The sequence below is a fragment of the Ursus maritimus genome, unplaced genomic scaffold, assembly GCF_017311325.1.
Source record: "Ursus maritimus isolate PB19 unplaced genomic scaffold, ASM1731132v1 scaffold_34, whole genome shotgun sequence".
Classification (NCBI taxonomy): Eukaryota; Metazoa; Chordata; class Mammalia; order Carnivora; family Ursidae; genus Ursus; species Ursus maritimus.
In genome coordinates this window covers 2,179,172-2,197,355 of record NW_024426008.1, presented here as the reverse complement: position 1 = coordinate 2,197,355, position 18,184 = coordinate 2,179,172, and the positions used below count along the sequence as shown (strand labels likewise).

The following is an 18,184-nucleotide window of genomic DNA, read 5'->3' as shown; positions in this document are numbered from 1 at the left end:
TCCTAAATGCCCCAAGTGCACTTTTAATTCCCGGGGTTTCTGGTGGGCTCTGCCGAGGGCCTGGCAGACGCTTTTCATTTGCGCGCCTGCCCTGTTATTATTTCACATGAAAGCTGTCTATTTTGGCACACGTGGCCCCTGTGATTTCAGTGGAGCTCTCAGAGCTGAATGGGCGATGTTGTGCAAGGGCAGTGCAGGTGGGGCTTTCTCCACTGGTGGCCGTGGGGGCGGAGGACGGATCGGCGCGCGGTCCTGGCTTGTGTGCACCCGACATGATAGCAAACAAATGGCTTTTGAAGGAAGGAACCAGTGTGTACGGTTTCTTAATTTGGGAGGTTTCACAACTGTTCTCGTTCAATTGATGGAGGAGAGGTTTTGGGGTTTTTTGGGTTTTTTTAAGAGCAAATTCTTCATGAATAAAACTTAAACAAGTCCTGGATCAATGAGCAATGTGGAAGGTGGACACACAGAAGTTTTTCTCTCCATCTCTTCTGCTTTCAGCCTCCCTTTCTCCCACTTCGTCTATGCAATTCTAATCATGGTATTTGGGGTTTTAAAACAAGGTATGGAAAATGCGATTAGATAAATCTCCCCAGCTGGTGCCAGCCCCGGGGCGTTTGCACACCTGGGTGTGAGACCTTTGAGAAGCTTTGCCTTACAGAGACTCAGCCCTTCTCCAAGTCTCTGGGAAACCTCGCCCACCCATGACACCTGTTAGTGTGTTAACTCCATAGCCAGCCCCAGTCTGAAATGGAAAATTTTGGTCCCATTCTTCTCGGCTTTTCCTGTCCTTCTGCATGACTTCTCAATTTGTGTGTAAGCTGCTCGGATTTTTGGCTGAAGGGGCTTCTTTGATCACTCTCTTGACAACATGGGCTTCACAGTCTCACACCTGCTCTTCTTTTACAGTCCAGATTTCAGAGTAAATGCTTCCATTGCCTTGTCATTTCTTCGGTATAAAACTTCCCATTCTTCTCGGCTTTTCCTGTCCTTCTGCATGACTTCTCAATTTGTGTGTAAGCTGCTCGGATTTTTGGCTGAAGGGGCTTCTTTGATCACTCTCTTGACAACATGGGCTTCACAGTCTCACACCTGCTCTTCTTTTACAGTCCAGATTTCAGAGTAAATGCTTCCATTGCCTTGTCATTTCTTCGGTATAAAACTTTGGTGCAGGTTACTCATTACAGGTAATAGCCGTTGGATGACGGAGACAACTGCTTGGCACAAACAGCCACCTCAACCGCTGCCAGAAACGTAAACCGCCGCTTGATTTATTTCTGAAAGCATCTAAGCTGCAAGCCTACGGGTCGTGATCTGGCATGCACACGGGAATAACAGGCTCGCCAGGCTGAGAAAGCCGCCCCGTGGGGCAGCCGCGAGGGCAGGCTCTAACAAGACTCCCGTGTGTTTTCTCCCCCATTATCCACAGCCCACACATCATCTTCCTCTCTCAGAGCATCTTGACGGGAGCGAACCATCTCTGTGGGACCCGGCTCTGCCATGAAATCGCTCACGCCTGGTTTGGCCTAGCCATCGGGGCCCGGGACTGGACGGAGGAGTGGCTGAGCGAAGGGTTCGCCACTCACTTGGAAGACGTGTTCTGGGCCGAAGCGCAGCAGGTAGGGTTACAGTGACCCTAAGCATTTCCCGACCTGGATCAGACTCTGTTCATGGGCATCCGTTCATTCCACAGGTTCAGAGAGGGCTTCTGGCACGCTAGGACTGTGCTGTATGCTGGGGAGAGAGGGGACTCCCTGAGCCCTGGGGGTTCTCCCTGTAGGGATAGGAGAGGGGACAGTGAAACAGACAAGCACATCCCTGCCATGGCAGGTGGCGAGCACCGTGAAGGCAGCTGAGGCTGGGCGGAGTGGCGGGGAAGCCCGGTTTTACAAGGCACCGAGAGAAGGCCTCTCTGATGGTGGACGTTTGAGCAAAGACTAGAAGAGAAGGTCATGCCGTGGCATGCTCAAGCACTCCCCTGTGGTTATGGTTGTGGCGACACTGACTTGTGTTTGGTTGTTTTTTGGTTTTGGGGGTGTTTTGTTTTTTTTTTTACTAATAAGATGAAACTTTAAATCAGGAGGCATGGTCTCAGATGTCAGCTGGCAAGTAATGAAGAATAAAGCGGCTGGTATTGTAGGTTAGGGAGTGCTGAGGGCAGGGACAAAATGGCAGCCTCCCCTCTGCTGGGACCAAGCGTGGTGGTATCGGCGGGCGGGCTCAGTGGAGCCTGGCCTCCTAGTTGTTTCAAAGGAAGTTCTAAATCTGGATTTTTATGTGAGATTTAGTAATGTAAAAATCCTATGCCAACTAAACATACCCAGAGGTATGGGCACCACGCTCCCAGTTTACAACCTCTACTTTAAAGAGCTGACTGCCGGTTCTAACGAGGATATGGCAGCTCAACTGCCTCCTGCTTATTTTTCAGTTCCTAATATTTGGTCACTCTTTTCCGGGCCATTCCCACCCCTTACACACTGGACTAGTTAACATTTTCTGAAATCCTCAAGGTTGTGCATACCCGTATGCTTTTGTTCAAGTTCCTTCTGCCTGTTGAAATCCTGTTTATTTTTCACTAACCAGCCGAAGATCACCTTCTCTGGATAGCCCAGACTGATCATTCCACTCACAATACTTACCATTCTAGAAGCTTTAAACTCCCACAGTATTTGGTACTTACCCCTTTTTCCTCACTTCTTTCTTTTTCCTCCTGTCCTCACAACTAGACTGTGACCTCTTTCAGAGTGGAGCTGCAGCTTACTCACCCTCCCACCCCCGCGGCACCTTGGCCAGCAGTGTGTGCATCTGTGTCCCCTGCCACACAGTGAAGAGAGGCCATGTGGCAGATCTGGGCAAGGTGGTGGCATTTGGAGTCGGATCGGGCAGGGAATCCCAGCCATGCTGTCAACCAGCTCTGGAAATGTAGGTAGATTACATAGCCTCCCTGACCCTCAGTTTCCTCATTTGGGAAATACTTATAAGAATGCATCAGCTGGCATGGCGAACGGGATAATTATGGAGCTCGTGCAGGAAATGCCAGTGCTCTTTTTCTCTTCTCTTTCTCTCTGTATTTTCCACCACCTGACTGACGCACAGTGGGCATTCAGCAAGGGTTAAATAGGCCGATATAATTGAGCCTCTATCATCATCCCTTCTCTGGGGTGCTTCTGTCCTGAGACGATCAGATTTGTGCTGTTCTTGGTAATCGTGAGTATATTTCAGGCATCTAACGATGATCTCTCTGTTCTTTATCTCCTGTATCCCCAAAAAGCACTCCTCCATTGCTTTGGCCCCTGCCCATGTTTTCAGAGGGTCAGTCCTGAGTCTCATTGCTTAGGTTCTGCCTCTTACTGCCCTGAATATGTCCATCTCCACTAAGAGAGGCATGAAGCCGGTCTGGCCTCATCCCACAGCTGCATACCTTCTGTGTGTCCGTTCTGTGCTAGACCTGTAGGGATAAAAGGATGAGTGAGACCCAGCCCTCCTCTGAAAGAGGTCATAGTTTAACTGTGAAGATAAGAAAAGCACACAGTAGAGGGAAGAGGAAAATAAGTTAGAAGAGAGAGGCAAACACCAAATATTGTATGAGTTCAAAGGTGGGAGAGGTCAGGCCTGAGCAGATCCAGAAAGTCTTCTTGGAGAAGGTGACTTCTGACATGGGCCTCAAAGGGAAAGTAGAAGTTGTGGTTTCTCTGTACCTCCCTTTCCCTTAACCTGGAACAGGGGACAACCCACCTCGTCATCCTTTAGGGTCTAGGCAGTATCTCTTCAATATGTGAAAACACTTTGGTGTGAAGCAAAGTGGCCATTCTGGATTCCAGCACAAAGTTTGGAAACCTTTCCAGAGCACATCGATTACTCTAGCCCCTTCCTCGAAGGAGCTGCTCTTGGTCCCTGATGAGTGTCTGCAGCAGACCTTCCAAGCAGAAGAGGAAGGCTCTTCAGGGCAGGGGAGGGTGGGTCGGCCACCGGACTCTCCTGGTCAGCAGCAGATGCCTCGGGGGAGGTGGGGGTGGCGCACATCGGCCACTTGCTCCAGGTGACTGCTCTGCAGCACTGAACATTAGCGAGCACGGCAAAGTGAGGGAGGGGGAAACCACTGAACGAAGAGGTAGAGAGTGGCGTTCCGCTTGGAGTGGTGGTCCACAGGGGAAGGGAACTGAGTTAGTTGCAAGATTGCATCATGTAACTTGTCATCAACCTGGATAAAGTCTAACCTCCTCACAGGTGTCTTAGCTTGGGCCGCCGTAACACAATACCACAGACCGGGGGGCTTCAACAACACTTGTTTGCTCGTGGTTCTGGAGGCTGGAAGTCCAAGATCAAGGCGCTGACAGGCCTGGATTCCGGTGACACCCTTCTTCCCTGGCTCGGTGGCGGCCACCTCCTCTCTCTGTTGTCCCTTGCATTTCCTCTGTGCACATGTAGAGAGCGAGCTCTGGTGTCTCTTACTTTTCTTGTAAGGACACCAGTCCTGCTGGACCAGGGCCGACCCTAATAACCTCATCAGTCGTAATTACCTCCTTAAAGGCCCCATCTCTAAGTACGGTCACAATGGGGGTTAGAGCTTCAGCATATGAATTTTCCACTCATGATTCGGCCCCTAGCAACAGGGCACACAGAATCTGTGGCTCGTCTGGCCTCTGCTGGCTACTTGGCACCTCTGTCTCTCCCCAGGTAATGGCCCGCTCCCCACCCGACCACATCCCTCACGGTTCTCCAAACATATCATGCTCTTTCCAGGCCCCTTGAACCCTGCACATGCTTTCCCTCTTCCTGAAGTCCCTCCTCCCCAGGCTGACTCCTGCTTTCCCCGGGGACCGGGGACCGGTGCAGGCCCCACCACCTCCTCAGGGAAGGCTTCTGATTCACCTGGTTGGCCAGAGGGCATCTAGGTCCTTCCTTAACCTCTGCCATCGCCACACTCTCATGGCTAGTGTTCTTACAGGCTGTGTCCATGTTGTACCCAGGGTCTGGCAGAGACTCAGTAAATACCTGTTGAATCAACTCTTAAGGATCTTTCATTTCCAGAAATGCCTGTTGATACTGACATCTCCCTCCCAGGCGGATGTTCTGCTGCCCTCCCTTACAGAGACTTGAGCCATGGGGCCTCATGCGCCTAGTGGCAGCGGCTGGTTCTCGCCAGCAGGGCAGGGTGTGATGGCGTCCCCCTCCCCCGGAGTGAATCCAGGCAATACACTCTTTCTGGTTGTATGCAGACAGAATCATCTGGGCTGCATTAGCAGGCTCCACTGTAAACAGCCCTTAACCAAACTGAAGGCTGGGAAAAGCAGAAGGTAAATGGAGGCGACCTTCCCCACCCTGTGCAGGAAGACAAAGCAGGAAAGGGCTGGATGGAATCAGAGTGGAAACGGCCCTCTAGGGAAGCCTGCTCTTTCTGGGCCCTGGGGTGTGTGAGGGGGTGGGTTCCAGACAGCCAGGCCCAGCTCCGTCACCAGCAGGAGAGTGAGCGGCTGGGTCTTCGTGTGAGGACCTACCAGACCCCTTTGGCCCTGTGACTTTTCTGATGGGGTGCCAGGCATGGCGGGGAGGCTATCTGTGCCGTCACCCTGAAACTGAGCAAGCTGCTCCATCGGGCGGCTGTGACCCCGCACGAGGACCACAGTGACTGTTTTGTGCACATGTGTTTGTGTGTCTGTGGCCCAAGCAGCTGGCCCCCCACGAGGCACAGGAGCGGCAGGAGCTGAAGGCTTGTCTGCGCTGGTGTCGCCTCCAGGACGAGGTGCGGAACTCGCCCGAGGAGATGCAGGTGTTGAGGTAAAGCGCCCCGCGATCTCNTTCCCTTCTCATCCTCTGCCTCCCCCTTCTTCCCTTCAAGACGCATCCTGGCCGGCTATTAAATCTGTTCTCTTTCCTTTTTAAATCAAATTGGGTTAGGTCACTCATCTTCCCAGGGATGTGATTGTTATGTTTGAAGTCTTTCAGGGCGTGGGTTTAGATTTGCCCGCTGACGTTTTTCTGGTGTCTCTGTTCAGGAAAAAATGAACACAAGGCCATTTTCAGGACCAAATTCTTTGTTTGAAGTTCTAATAGTCACTTTGTGTGGTGACTTTGTGAGGACTTGGACAAGGTGGGGGTTTGGTAGTCTGACACATAGTCACCCTCTAAGCCAAAAGGAAAACAACAATAACAACAACAACAAACCTTTATGAAAATATTGATTCCTAAGTGTTTAGTAGTAACAGATGTTGGTGTCAATGGGGCCTTTTGTTTCGGGTCCTCCCAGCAGGAGGCCACTCCGGTGCCTGGGGAAGATTCCACTCCTCGCTCCTGCGTGTGGTTTCCACGTGTGTCTTGCAGTGCTTACCTCTAGGATTACTGCTTGCCATATTCCGTTTTTGCCCTTCTCTGCTTTGCTCATTTTCTTCGTTTCTCTAAATCATTGTTTATCTGCAAGCCCAAGCCTAGGCCCCAGGAATACTGCGATTGCTATGACAACAGAAGCTTTCATCCCGCCCCCCCTCCACTACAGCCAAGGGCGTGGAATCCGCTGTCAGGTGGGAAGACAGCCATCCAGCAGTCGCCCCCCAGTTTAGATGACAAGGCCAGTCTATCTTTGGGGCAGAAGCCAGCCTGAACCGGTTCAGTTGTTTGTTTTTAAATAAACATCCCCCCTCCACAGGGATTGCCCACTGAGGCCCAAGTCTGAGAGCAATGCACCAAGCCCAGCCTGGCCCCAGGGAGGCTGGCTGGCGCTTTTGTGCCGCATGGCCGCCTGGGGTGTGGCCGCTCTTCCCACAAAGAAGAAGTCCCCCGCTCTCGCGCTCGCGTACAAAACCTCTGCGGTCTGCTGACTCATCCATTGTTTAGTAGAGCTAGAGCCAGAGCCGGGAGCCCTGCATTCTCCACCCAGCCCCGCTCCTTGCACCCCTCTGCCCTCAGCCAGTGGGACGGCTATCCCCATGACGGAGGTGGACAGGGTCCCCGCTGTCACCTAGCTTCCGCCTAGTGGGACCCTGTTGCCTTCACAGCTCATTTCAGATGGCGAGAAGTGCCAGGAACGGAAGGCATCTCTGAGGACCACACAGGCACCGAAGCAGGAAAGGGCTTGGCAGGCTGGTGCTTGAGGAACAGAAAGGAGGGCGGTGTGGCCAGATGGGCAGAGAGAGGCAGGCAGGAGTCAGGCCAGTGAGCCTTAGGCCGAAGTGCAACGGAATGCGCCCCAGGGCCTGTAGCCAGGAGGGATCCTGGTCTGTCTTGTGTTTTCAGGGCTGCTCTGGCAGCTGGGGGATGGACTGCAGGCCACCGAGGGATGGGAAGGAGGACGGTTAGAACCTTGCAGTCATCCATATGCAAGATGTCCTAGTGGCAGCAGTGGCCGACCCATCTGAGACGTGTTCGGGTGGTGGAGCTGGTGGGTCTTTGGTCATTGAGTGTGGAGAAGAGAGAGATGAGAATGTCCAGAATAATTCCAGGCTTTTGACTTGAGCCACTGGGTCGATGGGGAGGCCGTTTGGTGAGACAGCCAAGACATCGGGAAGAAAAAGCAAAAAATCCCAGTTTTGTATACGTTAAGTTTGGGATGCCAAACAGATACTCAATATTGAGAACTTAGTGGGGTCTACGAGTCAGCCGCCCACTGGAGAGATTGGAACATTCGGTCTATAAGTACTAAAAACTTTGAGCACACTGAAATCACCAGGGAGAGAGGAAAGCTAGGGAAGAGGTGGAAGGTGGAGAGCCAGAAGAGGGGCTCGGGAATTGGTGGTGTGGGGGGAGAAGGGGGCATCATAATGAACATTAGTTGATGAAATGTGCTCCCAGTTTATAAGCAGGCCAGCCACACACGGGGAAGTCAGTATGCACGCGAGGAGAACCTTCTGTCTGGACTCGACGGAGCTGTGATCAACCCAGCCTCTGATGGCCAAGGGCTTTTCCTGTGTGTGTAGAGCTGGGAGAAGAAATACACTATTTTTAGGCTCTTGTGCTGGAAAGCTTATTATGGCATTTGTTTTTCTTTTTCTTAGTATTCAGAAATTGTGTTTGCCTAAATTTAGGCAAACCATGAAATGACTGCATTTGAAAGATTTGTTGCACATCAGTATGGAAACTATTGTTATCAGATGTGCTTACAATGAAGAGGAAATGTTCATGAACCTGCCTCGAATTATATAGTCAAGGTTTAGTTTACTCCCATCCTTTCGAATTCTCCCTTAAATGGGCACAGAGAGCCTAGAAATTACTGAAAGTGAAAGGAAAAAAAAGAATCAGAGTTATAAAAATTTATTCTCAGATTTTATTTTGGTTTAATATGCAAATAAGACCTTGGGAAAGAAGTCACTTAAAACAAGACGGTAATCAAAGATGCTATCCCCCCCCCCCCCCCCCCCCCAGCTCCCTTTCAAGATAGCCCATGGCCTTGAAATGCTGTACCAAGAACAATTTAGAAGTCTTGGTTTGTGTCTTGATATGTTCCTCGCTCCTCGGTGTTGACAGACAAAATGGAAGCTTCTCTTACTCATCTTTGCTGCAGCTTTCAACATGGTTGACCACTCCTTCTTCTAAAAGCACTTTCTTCTCTTGGCTTCTGTGTCACCCTCTCCTAGATTTCCTTGCGCTCTGCTGCCAGTCCTTCCCCACCCCTCCTGCTGGCTATTCCGCGTCTATACTTAGACGACTCACACCTCAGAAAGAGGGATTAAGGGGTCCAGCCTCATACAGCTGATACAGAGCAGAACAGAGATTGGAATCCAGGGATGGAAATGACCTTCTTTCCCCTACACACTTTCTCTCTGCCTTCAAGGAACTCCATATAGCATTTAGTTGCATTAAAAACCAAACAAAACCAAAAAACCACTGCAGGTATCTTGAACTGTGGAAGGATATGAAGGTCAGGGTAAAAAAAAAGTATTCTTGGACCAAGTATCTTTGTCTTTTTACACATGAGTGCATGTGTCTGATTATTTCGGTGGCTATCAGGAAGGAAGAAAACTCGACATTGTGTTGATTATAGATATTGGAGTATTAACAAAGTGAGAAGAGAAAAACTAAAATTGTGTTTGGCTCTGGCTTGCTGATTTTAGTCATCTACAGGAACCGTTTTCCAGTCATGTCTCCCATACATCCAGTGGTGAGCATGGCTCTCATCAGATGTGTCCTGGATTGACCCGATGGTGAGATTCATTTGGTTACAACAGTTCCTGTGTTTTCCTTCTCAGCCTTCCTTGGCTGGGAAGCCTGTAATGTGGCTGCAGGCTGTTGAGGCATGGCGATTTGCTCATAGTTTCAAAAGGTTAGGGGTCACATTACTGACTCTACGCCTCTTCTCATTTGTTAATTGTTCAAGATGCTTTTCCCATATACCAGACCCCGGTGGCTCTCCTCAGACTCTCCCTCACCTGTCCACCAACTCCGGGCACAGCCGTGCACCAGGTGAAGCTGGTCTTACTGCCGGCCTACTCTGGCTGGCCGCCACCACTCTGCTCTCCAGTTGTTTCCACCCCCACTCCACCCTTGACCTTGCAGCCATCGTGACTCTTGCCAAGGAAGATGCGCAGGGCCTTCTGCAAGGCTCCGGTGCCTCTGGTCCCGGGGGCACTGCTGGGTTCCAGCGTTCTCTCTCTGAAGGGCCCTACTCTGTTAGTGTACTACTCCGACAGGCCCGCGGGGTGAAGAGCTACGGCGGCGGGGTCAGAAGAAATCTCTGTTGGTTTTTATTGCTTGTGATTTATTATCACTTCCCCTCTTTTCTGGATTCATTGTTGAAGTCGAGCTTGTGCTGAGAAGAACGTGACAATATATCCTGTTGAGGAGGCGCTGACGGGCCCAGAATCTGATGTGGCTCTTTCTCCTAGCTGCTGCCTCCACGGAAGGTGGAATTCTGGAGGAACGCAGGTGTCTTCTCCTACCTTCCTCACAAATGCCGCATTCCCTGGTCACAGAGCCCGTCCATAATGACGGGGGAAGGCCCCAGCGTGCCCCTCTCCATAGGCGGAATGAGCTGTGCGTGCCGCAGGCTCTGAGTTTGCATGACGCCTAAGCGCTGTATGTTCCACTTAAAACTTTTAGGGGTGGCTCAGTTGGTCAAGCATCTGCCTTCAGCTCAGGTCACGATCCCAGGGTCCGGGGATCAGGGATCGAGCCCTGCCTCAGGCTCCCTGCTCAGCGGGGAGCCTGCTTCTCCCTCTGCTGCTCCCCCTGCTTGTGCCCTCTCACTCTGTCAAATAAATACATAAAATCTTTTTAAAAAAATCATGGGTGGGGCGCCTGGGTGGCTCAGTCGTTAAACGTCTGCCATGGGCTCAGGGCGTGATCCCAGGACCCTGGGATCGAGCCCTGCACCGGGCTCCCTGCTCTGCTGGGAGCCTGCTTCTTCCTCTCCCACTCCCCCTGCTTGTGTTCCCTCTCTCGCTGGCTGTCTCTATCTCTGTCAAATAAATAAATAAAATCTTTAAAAATAATAAATAAATAAATAAATAAATATTAAACATTTAAACAATAAGACTTTTGAAATCTGGTATGCATGAAGCTTTCACCTCTGAAGTTTTTCTCAAAATTTTTATTTCTGATCCTTGAAGAACACAGCAGTCTTTTCCCACCCACATATGGGAACTCATCCACTCGCAGCCACCCAAACCTGTCTCATGGGAGGCTCCCCTCCTTTGAGAGTCTCTTGTCACTGCCACACACCCACCTCCAGCCCAGAGGCTCAGCCTCCGCTGTTCCTCCGTCCCGGGGCCTGAGACCCCCAGCGTGCCCACTTCGGGTTCCAGTGGCCCCACAGGCTGGGAACAAATCCTTTCCCTCTTCCCCAGGCAGCTCCCTTCCCTGTGGCCTTCAGTATCCATTCCAGACCTTCCCCCCTTCCCCGCCCTCCCTTCCTTGTCTTGCCTCCTGTCCCCCCGGGAAAACTGAGGCCATTAGCCATGTTCTTCCTTCAATTCTGTAAATGCATCAACACCCACATCTCTCCGACCGTTCAGAGGCCCGAGAGCCAACCTGTCAGTGTCAGTACAACTGAAGACACATTTCTAGTTCCAGAGATGGCAATGGAAATGTGTGTGCATTGACGTAAATCTAGAACTTAGAAAGAAGGGAAGGGAGGATCCATTTATGAAGGGAGAATGAAGTTCCCATCACTTGGAACGTTGGGCTAGGGTCATGAGTCCAGGGAAACTATTTTTTTCCTGGGGTCATTTTGCCGTTCTGATCACCAGATTCTGTGAACATATTCCAGTCTTTATGTTAGTGGGACTCTTCTGCTTTATTTGGTACTATTGACAAGTCTTCTGTTCTGGAAATCTCTGTCAACTGGCTTTCCTGGCAACATGTCATCTGGCTCATGGGTACCCCTCTGCTGTCCCTCCTCCATCTTCTTCTTCAGGCTCTTCTCTTCACCTGCCTCTTCAGAGCTGGTATTCCCTAGGGGGCTCTGCTCTTTGCCATCCATTGTTCTGGTGTGGTCTCATCTACACCCTCTGTCGTGGGTGGGATTCCCCAAAAGCAGACCCGGAGACAAGATTCACGTGGAGGAGATTTATTAGGAAGATTGCCTAGGACGGGAAGTAGAAGCGAGGAGAAGGGGAGGAGGCCAAGCCAGAGTGCCGTGATATCAAGTCAAGTCACCTAGGATGGCTCTGGAGGTGGTGTGGGTCAGTCTCAGAGTTGTCCCCCCGGGATAAAGCCCAGACTGTGTACACATCCCTGCACCTGTCCCCATTGCTTCGACGGATGTATGTTCCCACGTACTTCCGACTCTTGTGTTTTTGCGGGCAAAACAGGCTGGGGCCACCTGAGAGCCACATCTGATGAAGAGCCATAGAGAACATGCCAGGAGTTGATGTGCACACAGATGATAAAGGCCCCACGGATTGTGAATGGGGAGTGGGCACTGCTGGCCATACCTCCCCTCTTTGCTGGAGGCTCCCACATCTCCAGGCCAGCCCTGCTCTCTCTCAAAGATCAGATGTGACTGCTTAGCTACCCATGTGACATCCTGTCTTCCTGGTGACCCTACAGGCCTTTCACACTGCTAACCCCGCTCCCTGGGCCCCATCGGCTCGCCTCCTATGGCAGTGAGCTCATCGGTGGTGGCTCATGTTCCCACGCTCATCCCAGGTCAAAACTGGGAGTCTCCCGATTCCTCCCTCCTCTCTACTCCTTATCCTGGGAGGGTTTCAGCCACCACTATGAACCTTCCTCATAAGTATTCTCAGCTGGGTCCTTCTCCATTCCTCATACTGCTGTCTCCTTGGTTGGAACTTAATAACTCGCTGGCACCAATCCAACAGCCTCCAAATTGATCTTTTTGTCTCTAGTCATCAAATCCACCTTCCTTGTTGCCACTGGGGAGCTCTCCTTGAAACGCCTTCTGATTCTGCCACCTCCTTGCTTAAAACTCTCCAAAAGCTTCCCTTCGCCTCCAGGAGAAACGTCGGGTTCCTTAACACAGCGGGCACAGCGCCCCGCACCAGCTGTCCTGCCTGTTGGGACAGTCTCTTCTCTTGCCATCGTTTGCGTCACCCTCCAGCCACCTCCCTTAGTTCAACTCCAACCCTATGGTACCAGTTTGCCAGGGCTGCCATAGCAAAATGCCACAGACCAGTATGTGGAAATGTATTTCTTACGGTTCTGGAGGCTGAAAGTCCAAGGTGGAGGTGTCAGCAGGTTTGGCTTCTGCTGCAGCCTGTCTCCTTGGCTTGCAGGTGGCCCCTTCTCGCTGAGTCCTCACACAGTCCCTCCTCTGCGTGTCTGCACTCCTGGTGTCTCTTTGTACGTCCGAGTCGCCTCTTCTCATAAAGGCTACCAACCAAATGCCTCGTTTTAACCGACCTAGCTCTTTAAAGGCCCTATCTCTAAATGGAGTCACCTTCTGAGGTACTAGGGGTTAGGGCTTCAACATAAACATTTTGGAGAAATATAATGCAGCCCATAACATTTACTGTCTACCTGTTCTTTCTTATCGCCTTGCCTTGTCTTCATGTTGTCTCTATTAGAATATCCTCCGCTTGTCACATGACTCCAGATCGTCACGATTCAGCACATATATCTCTGTGTTCCAGAAGTCTCAGGCTGTCTCCTGACAAGCGCATGACCCTCCTCTGTACCCCCTACATGCTCTGGTGGTATCCTCATCCCTGATCTTACTACGTTATTTGATTATTGTATTTGTAATGAGCCACATTATATAGCCAATATTTGACCATTTTTAAGCTACAGAAACAGTAATTTCGTATGGTCTAACCTAATGCATCTTTCTTCTGGGTCATGAGCCTTTTGAGCCCAGGGACTGTGTTTTCTTTACCTCTATGTACTACAGGGTTGGGCACTGAATGGGTACTTGATAAATGTTGAGGAAATGAATGTCATAGGTGACACAAGCTCTGTCCCTGATGGTCTTTCTATATTATTTACATAGGGTTGAAATACTGGTCACAACACAGTACATAGAAAAACCCTAGGCTGTATCCTCAGGGTTCTAAGGACTGAGAGGTTAGTATTGGTAGGCTTAGCTAGAAAGGGCCGCTGGGAAGGTGTGAGGTTTGAGCTGGGATGGTAAGAAGGGCTAGCATTGAGACTGGGAAAGAACTGGAAGGAAGGGAATTCAAGGAGCAAAGCCTGGCAGGCATAAACAGTCGGTTAATTATGGAAATGGGCATTAAGTGAGAATGAGCTCCCTGGAGAGGATAGCCATCAGGAACCCGTGAGACCGGAGAGGGCCAGGGAGGGACAGGCTAAGTAATGGAGTTCCTTAGAGGTCAGATTCAAGAGTTTGCATGTGACCATCCAGGCGTTGGGGAGCTATTTTCAGTTCCAGGAATGACATAATGAAAATGGGAGTTCTGGAAAGGTTACCGAGCCTGTGAGATCACACATGATCAGAGAGACAGAGTCTAGCAGCCAGATGGAATTGGGTGGCATTTCAGGAACCCACACCTGGGTTTAGAAGAGCTTGGGATGCTTTTCCTGATTGGCCTAAGGCTCTAAGTTCAAAACTGGTCGAAATGTCAATACAGCTTCAAAGAAGGCTTCTACTAATATGATGTAAAGCTTTCTCTGATTGCAGATAAGGATTGACCCATTAAAGGAAGTGGTTGAATATGTGGGCTTTGTGAAGTTTGTTATGACTTTAACAGAGTGAAAGGCAACAGTCCCAGTTCCTTCTTGGCTAAAGCCTGGTCTGTCCTGCCTCATTTTAGAGAAAAACCGTCTGAGAATGCAGGCCTGGGCTATCTCCAGAGCACGTTGGTCTTCAGGTCTCAAGCCAGGAGAGTAGTCTAGGGTTTAGAGAGTAAGCTTGGAAGCCAGAGCGCCTGGGTTTGAGTCCTATCTTGACTCTTCAACTCGCTGTGCGACCTTTAGAGAGTTACACAGGCACAATGGGTTTTGGTCTCCTCACTATAACATGGGAATATACACGCAATTGTTTCTACTTTACAGATGAGCGTGGGGGGATAATGTGATGAATACATACAAGTCAGTTAGAATACATATATTGGGTTGAATCACAGAGAATTGCCGTTTTGATGGATCTAAAATGGCTCGGTATCGTCAATTTCCAATGGTTCATCCTATAGTAAATACTCAACACGTCTTAGGGTCTGTCATCTAGACCCTCTGACACCTGGTCAGTGTTTGCCCAACGAGTGACAGAGGACACAAGGACGCAGCTGCCACAGCCAGTCTCACTCTCTCTTCTGGTTTATCCTGGTTTCTATCTCTTCTTTCACTGCTGCCACACTACCCTGGTGACCACACAGGCGCCCTGCTCCTGTCTCTTTACCCACCAGAGCCTGGAAACACCTACCTTTCCTCTTGACAAACTTGCAATTGGCTAGAATGCCCAAAAAGTTAATTTTATTAAGACGTTAAGAGGATGTTTAAAAAGAGAGGGGCCGGGGGAGGCAAAAATGCCTGGTTACAAATGAAAAGATGGGATTAAAAGCAAAAACAAACCCCAAAAAAGTTTGAACATTAAACAAAGATGCTCAAACTAATAGCTTGAGGTCAGAATTAACTTGGCAATGCTTCTGAGACAAATGGAATCTTCATACCTTCCTGGAACCTACTTGTGGTCTAATCTCTACCTTAGGGCTGGGCTAGTGTCCCCTCTGGCTCCACTCGGTACAATTCCCCTGGCATTCTGAGCAGATTCTGACCACAGCCCAGAGAAGAAAGCAATTCTTGCCTCTATGGCTTTGAGAGTTCTTACCTGGGTTCCAACCGCTGACACTGGCCTACAGAGTTCCTGTATCTGGCGATTCCTACCCTCCATTCTCCATCCCTCAGGCCCGGGATCCCCCTCACCTCCACTGTTTCTGTCTAGTTCTCTTTTTTGAAACCACACTCACTAGCAGGCTAGCTGTGTAGACAGTTTCTACCCTTTCGTGACAGGACGGAGCTGTACCTGTGCCAGCATTTTCTGACAAGCTTAAAGGCTCTCAGCTAGCCAGAAGCAGCCTCTGCACTTTCCTGTTTCGAAGGCCAGCTCTATCCCCCTGAGCTGCCCACTCAGTTCCTGTTTCCTGTTGGAGGGACTCCCTCAGTTCTCACTTCTTTTACCCACAAAGATGAGAGACATGTCCTGAATATTTGAACTCAAATAACACTCCCTGTTCATTTTTCTAGACCATTCCCTGGTTATTCATCACTCAGGTATTTCTAAGGGAGGGATGGAATTCTGCTTGATAGGCCCCTAATTACATATTTACTGTACACGGTGTTTCATTTTTGCAATTACATTTGATAGGGTTTTTTAAATATAGAAAAGCATAAAGAAGAAATAAAACAGTTCATAATCACTGTTTAGTTAAAAGTACATAACAGGAAAACTCAAACAGTTTAGAAAGGTGTAAAATTTCATCCCCAACCTTGTAGTCTTCACCCTAAAATAATCACTGCTAGCAATTTTCTTGTGACTCCTTCTGAAAATAAATTTTATAAGTATATATGCATACTTCTGTATTGCTGCCCGGTGTGGCACTGATTCATTATAATCCTTAAAAAAGATTTTCCTTAAAAAATAATTCATATACATAAACCGATCTATAATAATTCACTCTTATTTTGCCCAGCCTCTGAGGACATTTCACTCACTCAGCCAGTCCTAGCACGGTATACATTACATTCTTGGCTAATGAGTGTTAGTTTCCCATTCAGAAAAACTCTCATCCTCTCACACCGCCATTTCGTTTGTGTTTTGGCCAATAGTTTTGACCCAGAATGGCTGACAAAAAAACAATACAGGTGTTTGCCTGGACCTGCTGCAAAGACACAAAAGAACATTCTACTACATGTTAAAATGCAGTTTTATAGGGGCTTCTTCCTCTTTCATGTCAATGGTTGAGGAGAGAAGGAATTATAAAGAGTGGTTATGCTTCTGCTCAAGATTGTGCTGGAGGGGGCGCCTGGGTGGCACAGCGGTTAAGCGTCTGCCTTCGGCTCCGGGCGTGATCCCGGCGTTCTGGGATCGAGTCCCACATCTGTCTCCTCCGCTGGGAGCCTGCTTCTTCCTCTCCCACTCCCCCTGCTTGTGTTCCCTCTCTCGTTGGCTGTCTATCTCTGTCAAATCAATAAATAAAAAATCTTAAAAAAAAAAAAAAAGTTTGTGCTGGAGGTTCTAGCCAAGGCGTTAGGCAAGAAAGTGAAATCAAAGGCACCCAGGTTGGAAAGGAAGAAGTAAAACTATCTCTTTTTGCGGATAACATTATGTTATATGGAGGAAATCCTGAGAATCCTCCCTGCAAAAAACTGTTAGAACTAATCAACAAGTTCAGTAAGATTACAAGATACAAGATCAATATAATAAAGTCCATTGTGTTTCTTCTATATACTAGCTGTAAAAATCGGAACATGAAATTGAGAAAACAACTTCATTTGCAATAACATAAAAAATAATTAAATGCTTAGGAATAAATTTAACACAGAAGTGCAACACATACACTGGAAACTATAAAACATTATTGAAAGAAATTAAAGAAGAACCATATAAATGGAAAAACAGCTCGTGTTCATGAGATGGAAGCCTTAAGATTGTTAAAGTGGCAACACTCCCTATACTGATCTATGGAACCAGTGTCAAAATTCCAGCTGCCTGTTCTTTTTGCGGAAATGGACAAGCTGATCCTAAAGTTCATATGGAAATTCAAGGGACCCAGAATGACTAGCCAAATAACAGAGGTTGAGGACTCACACTTCTCAATTCCAATACTTACCACAGAGCTACAGTAATCAACATAGTGTGATACTGGCATTAAGGACAGACATATAGACCAATGGAATGAAATTGAGAGTCTAGAAACAAACTCTTCTTTCTCTTACGGTCATTCGGTTTTTGACGAGGGTGCCAAAACCATTTAGTGAGAGAAAGAATAGTCTTTTCAACAAATGGCCATGGGACAACTGGATATCCACATGCAGAAGAATGAAGTTAGACCTTTTGCTTTGTACCACATACAAAAATTAACTCAATATGGATCAAAGACCTAAATGTAAGAGTGGAAATTGTAAGACTATTAGAAAAAAATCATAGGTATAAGTCTTCATGGCCTTGGATTAGGGCACAATTTCTTAAACTAAAATACGTGACTAAAAGGGGGAAAAAAATCAATAAATTGGACTTCATCAAAATTAAGAACTTTCGTGTTTCAAAGGGTTCCATCAAGAAAGTGAAAAGACAACCCACAGAATGGGAGAAAATATTTGCAAATCATATATCTGAGAGGACTTGTATCCAGGATATATAAAGCATTCTTACAGTTCAGCAATAAGTTGGACAAAAGACAAATAACTCAATTGAAAAATGGACGAAGGGGGAAAAAATGGGCGAAGGATCTAAATAGACATTTCTCCAAAGAAGGTACGCGAATGGCCAATAAGCACATAAAAAGATATGTGGTACTACTAGCCATCAGGGAAATGCAAATCAAAACTTCAGTGAGTTATCACTTCAGACCTACTAGGACAGCTGTCCTGAAAAGTCAGATAAGAACAAGGGCTAGAAAGGTTTTGGAGAAATTAGAGCTCTCCTACACTGTTGGTGGGAGTGAACGGGTGCAGCTCCTTTGCACAGCAGTCGGACCGCTCTTCAGAAGTTTACACGTGTAGTTACCATTCAGCCCCGCAACTCTACTCCTAGGTATTTACCCAAGAGAAATGAAGACATAAGTTCACCCACAAACGTGTACACAAATGTCCATAGAAGCATTATTCTTTTTTTTTTTTT

General features: G+C 48.5%; 1 protein-coding gene across 13 annotated transcripts in view; it reads left to right on the top strand.

Moving 5' to 3' along the window:
• The window catches only part of AOPEP (aminopeptidase O (putative)), a 348,963-nt gene that overhangs the window by 184,158 nt on the left and 146,621 nt on the right, over positions 1-18,184 (top strand). For 11 of the 13 annotated variants that reach the window (XR_005831814.1, XR_005831819.1, XR_005831818.1 and 8 more), the window contains 2 exons: positions 1,430-1,619; positions 5,672-5,778. The exons of the other annotated variants lie outside the window; for them this stretch is intronic. Coding sequence is in view for 5 of the 11 variants with exons in the window: in XM_040620156.1 (XP_040476090.1) it covers positions 1,430-1,619; positions 5,672-5,778 (297 nt within the window). In the remaining 6 variants the exon portion in view is untranslated. The remainder of the gene's footprint in view (positions 1-1,429; positions 1,620-5,671; positions 5,779-18,184) is intronic. 13 annotated transcript variants of the gene reach the window in all.